At 54.4% G+C, this 6,401-nt stretch overlaps 1 protein-coding gene across 1 annotated transcript in view; it reads left to right on the forward strand.

Moving 5' to 3' along the window:
* Positions 1-6,401, forward strand: part of GATAD2A (GATA zinc finger domain containing 2A) — a 102,415-nt gene that overhangs the window by 92,231 nt on the left and 3,783 nt on the right. The window contains exons 8-11 of the mRNA XM_007461091.1: positions 71-238; positions 2,284-2,563; positions 5,228-5,526; positions 6,199-6,273. Of these exons, the coding sequence (XP_007461153.1) occupies positions 71-238; positions 2,284-2,563; positions 5,228-5,526; positions 6,199-6,273 (822 nt within the window). The remainder of the gene's footprint in view (positions 1-70; positions 239-2,283; positions 2,564-5,227; positions 5,527-6,198; positions 6,274-6,401) is intronic.

The following is a 6,401-nucleotide window of genomic DNA, read 5'->3' on the forward strand; positions in this document are numbered from 1 at the left end:
GGGCTCTTTCCCTGTGGCGCCCTCTGTCGTCCCTCTCATTGACTTGTCTCCCCCCACTACACCCTAACAGCAGATCCACAACATCAGACAACATTCCAGCACAGGGCCACCACCGCTCCTCCTGGCTCCCCGGGCATCTGTGCCCAGTGTGCAAATTCAGGGACAGAGGATCATCCAGCAGGGCCTCATCCGTGTCACCAACGTCCCCAACACTAGTCTGCTCGTCAACATCCCACAGGTGAGGGTCATATGTGTGCCCCGCAGCTGCCCCTCTGATGGCCCACAGTCCTGGGACCCAGTCATGTCTCCAGGGTGGCTTGGCGTGACTTGCCTGCTTCCTTGGAGCCAGGTGAGGTCTTGGATAATCCAGCCCCACAGACGGTGGTACTGTAGCTCCTTGGAGCTAGTTGGTGCATGAAAGTCATGGGCAGGAGTCTTATGTTGCCAACTGCCATCTAGCAGAGGTGGATAGCTGCCGAGAGTGGGAGGGGTGGAGATCTGAGCTGACATACAGGAAGGCTCAGGGTGGGGCACCAGAGCGTTCCGCACCCTCCCCCTCTGTAGGCACAAACGTGTGGAGAATGTCTGCAAATGTCCTTTCAGCACCAGGGCATCTATTCTTAGCCATGCATCCCTTCACCTCCGTACAGAGCCTCTGAAATGGGGAGGGTTTGTCGCCACCCAACAGAGCAGGGAAGTTGGGACCAGGGGCGGGCAGGCTGAAGCATGATCCTCATTGACAGATGAAATTACTGGGTTTGCAAGGGCTTTTGTTGATGTGCAAGTTAGCTTCTCTTCCTCCTTTGGCATGGTGCATCCTTGCCCGCCTTTCTCAGATAAGATCATGGCCAGCAGGGCTCTGCACAGTGTCCCTGCCTCTTCTAAAGTCAGGTTCAAGTACAGTCTTGCCACCCAGATGGGGACGTCCTGGGCAGGCAGTTTCATCCACACCATAAACTCGGGTCAAATTACTACCGTGTGCCATACCCTGTTCTCGTGCCATGAGGATGGGAACCAGGCAGGCAGTGGTGGATGGATCCTGTGGCTGTGCTCCCTGTGGGGCCAGGGGAGCCTACAAAAGGGACAGGGGGAACTGGCTGGCCAGAGGCTGGAGTAGACAGGCCAAGGTGCTGTGATGGCATCCTCTATGGTGGGGAGTTTTGCTCCACTGTGGAGACCCCATGGGCAGGGTCTGGGCAACCGTCCTGGGCTCCCTGAGCCCCATGATGTGTTACATACAAGTTGTCAGGTGTGTGCATTTTCCTGGAGGTGGTGTACACAGCTTTCCTTCTATTTCCAGAAGTGTCTTCAGTGCCACAAAGCTAAGGGCACTGGCATGGTTAGCTCCAAGTTTGGGGGAGAGCATTTGATAATGTTGGGCGACAAGTGGTCTGGGGCAAGGAGATGGTGGAGGGTCAGCCACTGGGGTGCAGAAGATGATAAATGATGCAGGAGCAGTGAGGGTCAGGAAAGATGAAGTGCAGGGGCACACAAAGATGCTCATGAGGGAAATGCCATTGATGCCACAGTGAGCCACCTTTGCAACCTTTTCAGGAAGGAGGCCACCCAGACCTGTGCTGGGAGGAGAGCCAGGCCACAGTGACAGGAGAGTTGCCATGCTGCCTGGGTGGGGGACAGTTGCCAAGGGGCTACCCACTGTCGTGGTGATGGCTTCATGGGTGTCGTCAGGTGGCAAAGTGTAGCAAATTACAGGTTTTAAAGTTAATTGGATATCAGCTAAACCTCAACAAGTGTATTTATAAGATTGGTCATCTCATAGAGCAATTAGTTTAACGGCGCTTTTCCTGTTACTTGTTGATGTCAAGCAGCTCTGAGTTACTTTTTACTTAAAAAAAATTTTTTTATTTTTGGCTGCATTGGGTCTTCATTGCTCCTCGCGGGCTTTCTCTAGTTGCAGCGAGCAGGGGCTTCTCATTGCGGCGGCTTCTTTTGTTGCGGAGCACGGGCTCTAGGTGCGCGGGCTTCAGTAGTTGTGGCTCACGGGCTCAGTTGCTCCGCGGCACGGGGATCTTCCCGGACCAGGGCTCAAAGCCGTGTCCCCTGCATTGGCAGGTGGATTCTTAACCACTGCGCCACCAGGGAAGTCCTGAGTTATTTTTATAAGGATTTGTTAGCATAGCTAATGGTGCTGATGACCTGGAGCTACTTTTATAAGGACTTAGTGTAGCTAAATGGTGCCGACCTGGGCTGTGGGTGCCGTGGTTGGGCTCTCCTCAGGGTGGGCGCCTCAAGCACCCTGACCAGGTCATTGTCTCCCAAAAGCCCTCCGCAGCATCGCTGAAAGGAACGACAGCCACTTCTGCTCAGGCCAACTCCACCCCCACCAGCGTGGCCTCCGTGGTCACCTCTGCTGATTCTCCAGCCAGTCGGCAGGCAGCCGCCAAGCTTGCACTGCGCAAACAGCTGGAGAAGACGCTGCTTGAAATCCCCCCACCCAAGCCCCCCGCCCCTGAGATGAACTTCCTACCCAGCGCTGCCAACAATGAATTCATCTACCTGGTCGGCCTGGAGGAGGTGGTGCAGAACCTGCTGGAGACGCAAGGTGAGGAGGCCCTGGGCCTGGGGCCGTTTTTATCTCTTGCTGCTGAAGTTTCCATCATGCAAGTTGTTTTCCATGCATAGCACATGTTGGCATGTCTGGTCTGCTGTGTACCCACAGATGTGGGGCGCATTGTGGGTGACATCTTGTCATTAGTTATTTGCTTGCTGTGAGGTTTAGATAATTTCTTTCTTTTTTTTTTAATTAATTTTTATTGGAGTATAGTTGATTTACAGTGTTGTGTTCGTTTCAGGAGTATAGCAAAGTGAATCAGTTATACATATGCATATATCCACTCTTTTTTTAGATTCTGTTCCCTTATAGGTCATTATAGAATACTGAGTAGAGTTCTCTGTGCTATGCAGTAGGTCCTTGTCAGTTATCTGTTTTATGTATAGTAGTGTTTACATGTCAGTCCCAGTCTCCTGATTTCTCCCTCCCACCCTAGATAATTTCTTAAACGTACCATAGACGCCTTCTTTCTGATGCGGCCACTTCTGAGAGTTGGGCAAAGGTGGAACTCTGCAGAGCCTTGAGCGCTCTTAGTCCCCAAAGTGGGAGAGGGACACCTATGCCCGGGCCAGGATCATTTTATTACCCTCCTTGGAAGTAGTTTGGAAAGCACACCTGCGTGTTAGGGGGTTTTAGGAATAGAAGAGTATATAAGGTAGTGAGCAAAAACGATACTGAAAGGTGGGAGGTCAGGTTGGCCCTTTGGGAGCCTCCAGCAGATGCTAAACTGAGGACTTTCTGCCCTCAGATTAAGCTCGTGGTGGCATTTATTAGGCAGCCAGCCTGAATCCCCGCCCCACGTGATCTCGTCAGATGCTCAGAGCTGAGGAGGAGGCAGAGCTGTAACCTCTTCAGGGCAGGGGATGGCCAGGTGGACTCCACCTGAGGGACTGTGGGGCACCAGAGCCAGGCCCAGTGGGGAGAGATGTGGGCTCTGACACAGCCTGGATGTGTCTGGATCCCTTCAGTGACTCCTTTATGATGAGGTTAAGTTGGCAAAAAAGCTGCTATAAGGCCAGTGCAGTGCCGCAGGCAGGAGGCCTGAGTCAGGAGGCGATGCCTGCCCGTCCTACACTTGCCTGTGCTGGGCACCCTCTCTCCCAGACCAGTCTGTCTCCGCTTGTTCTCATCAGGGGTCTGTCTCCCTCTCCTGTTGTCAAAAGACAGGACCTAACTGTGGGAGGAGGCTCTGAGTCCTGCTTGAGGTGTCTCTTGACACTTCGCAGAGCCACAGGTGGACACTGAGTACAGCCCTGCACTGGTGTGTCTGTTCTGGCACTGGTCATGCAGGCCGCAGCTGCCTGGGAAGCAGGTACCCCATCCTCTGGGGTTGGATGTGTGGAAGCAAAAGTGCCCTTGTTACCAGAGCGTGTTAGCCTTAGGCTGGGGCCTGGAGCTGGGGGCCCAGTGTAGACCCCTGAGCCTTGGGCAGCTTGGGCAGGCAACATCCCATCTGCTCTGTGGAGTGACAGGTCTCCCCCCTAGAGTCAGATCCTGCACAGCCCCTCAGCAGTTAGGGGCACCTTGGCCAGGCCCAAGGCGGGATGGGGAGGCTAAGGGTCTCTTGGCATCATGGTCCATAATGCCAAGAGGCAATTAAACTCAGGAGTGCTGGACACAGAAAAGATAGGAACAGAGTGCAAAAGGTACCCCTTACTGCACATTGGATGGCAAACATATATACATTGAAGATAGTATCGAGGGCTTCCCTGGTGGCGCAGTAGTTGAGGGTCCTCCTGCCGATGCAGGGGACACGGGTTCATGCCCCGGTCCGGGAAGATCCCACATGCCACAGAGCGGCTGGGCCCGTGAGCCATGGCCACTGAGCCTGCGCCTGCGGAGCCTGTGCTCCGCAATGGGAGAGGCCACAATAGTGAGAGGCCCGCGTACCACAAAAAAAGTATCGACCCCACACCTCAGCAGGTGCTTTTTGTGGCTTCCCCAGTCACCCCTCCTGTAGCTGATCAAGGAGCCACCAAGTTCCCATTTCCCAGGGCAGCCGGGTATGTGTCCTGGCTCTGACACTGACCAGCTGTGCACAGGTCACTTCAGCTCCTTGGCCTCAGTTTCTTCCTCAGGACAATGGGGTGGGGGGGTGCCCCTTAGAAGTTTGTTGTGAGAATTGGACACCCTGATACCCACAAGGCACCAGGCACAGTGCCTGTCGGCATAAGCACTCGCCTAGATGACTGGTCCTCCGTTAACTCACCCACTAGCAAGGGTGCCGGTCACCACAAGGTGGGGCCTCGAGTGGTCACCATCTCCTCTCCACCGGTGACACAGTACGGGAGGGTTGGAAATGTCTGCACTGTGGGCAGGAAAGATGACTGGGAGAAGCCAAGCTGACAGCACTGATGTCTTTGAGAGCTGGTATCAAGGGTGCCTAACTCACAGTGTTTTCTAAAGTGCTTCAACTTTGCTTCTGCCAGCAAAGCCTCCCGAGGCTGGCCCAGTGCCCGCACACAGTTGGCACCCAATATGTGTTTGCCTAACGAACACTGACTGAGGCTTTGGTGTCCTGATGCCAGTTGGGCCACATGGCCCAGGGTGCTGCCCCTGCTCTGCCCTCATCCATATCCCACCTGGGGGTAGTCCGTGCTCCTACTGTGGTGTTCCTGTTCCTCTGACGTGCGGCACACCCATCTCTCCCTGCAGCGGGCAGGATGTCAGCTGCCGTTGTGCTGTCTCGAGAGCCCTACATGTGTGCACAGTGCAAGACGGACTTCACGTGCCGCTGGCGGGAGGAGAAGGGTGGCGCCATCATGTGCGAGAACTGCATGGCATCCAACCAGAAGAAGGCACTCAAGGTGGAGCACACGAGCCGGCTGAAGGCTGCCTTCGTGAAGGCGCTACAGCAGGAGCAGGAGATCGAGCAGCGCCTCCTACAGCAGGGCGCCGCCCCCACGCAGGCCAAGGCCGAGCCTGCTGCCGCCCCACACCCTGCACTGAAGCAGGTGAGAGTCCTGGTATGGGAGCCAGAGCTGTGGCCTGGGAGCATGGGCTGGGTGGCCTCGCCTTCCAGGAGAGGGGCCTCGTTCCCTTGGCAGGGAGTTGTCGCTAGCAGGCAGGATGTTCAGACATTCTCTCCCACACTCGGCGATCATCTGCCTGGTTGTTAACTGTGCGTCTAAATTGCATTTAATGGTGGTATTTGGTGGTGAAAATACTAATTTGCAGTTTCTTTAGATTTTGTAGCTTTCACTTGCAGTGTGCCGGCTGACAAGCACTTCTTGTTTAAAAGGACTTTTCTGAAAGCCACATTGAGATACAAAAGGGGCGTTTGGAAGAAATGTTCTAGCTAAATTAAGGAGAGAAGCAAGTTTGAAATCAAGTTTTTTTGGCTCTTTTTTTTTTTTTTTTTTTAAACGCTTTGCTTTCCCACCCCCTGTAGACCCAAAGCTCCCTGTTGGCAATTTTTTGTGTCCTTGGAAGTCATTTGTAATTCACTAATAAACACATCTTCTCAAGATCCCTACGTAGTGGGTGGCTGCGCTGCCCTCAGGAAATGCCTATCCTGTGGGGACTGGGCCTCAAGCGGCCATAGCTGCTGCCCTTTGGTCACTCTAGGTCACCCTTGGCCAGACTCTGGACAGTGCTGACCTTGATTTCAACCCCCATTTGTGTAGGTCATAAAACCCCGGCGTAAGTTGGCGTTCCGCTCAGGAGAGGCCCGCGACTGGAGTAACGGGGCTGTGCTACAGGTCAGAACTGCGGTGCCGGGAGTCCCCTGCACCGAACCACCAACCGGCCCTCACATCCCAGACCGTGACCACGTCAGTCGCCGACTGTCACACTGCCTGTGTCTGTCTGTGTGTCTCTCTCTCTCTTT

This window comes from Lipotes vexillifer, unplaced genomic scaffold, assembly GCF_000442215.2.
Source record: "Lipotes vexillifer unplaced genomic scaffold, Lipotes_vexillifer_v1.1 scaffold469, whole genome shotgun sequence".
Lineage (NCBI taxonomy): Eukaryota > Metazoa > Chordata > Mammalia > Artiodactyla > Lipotidae > Lipotes > Lipotes vexillifer.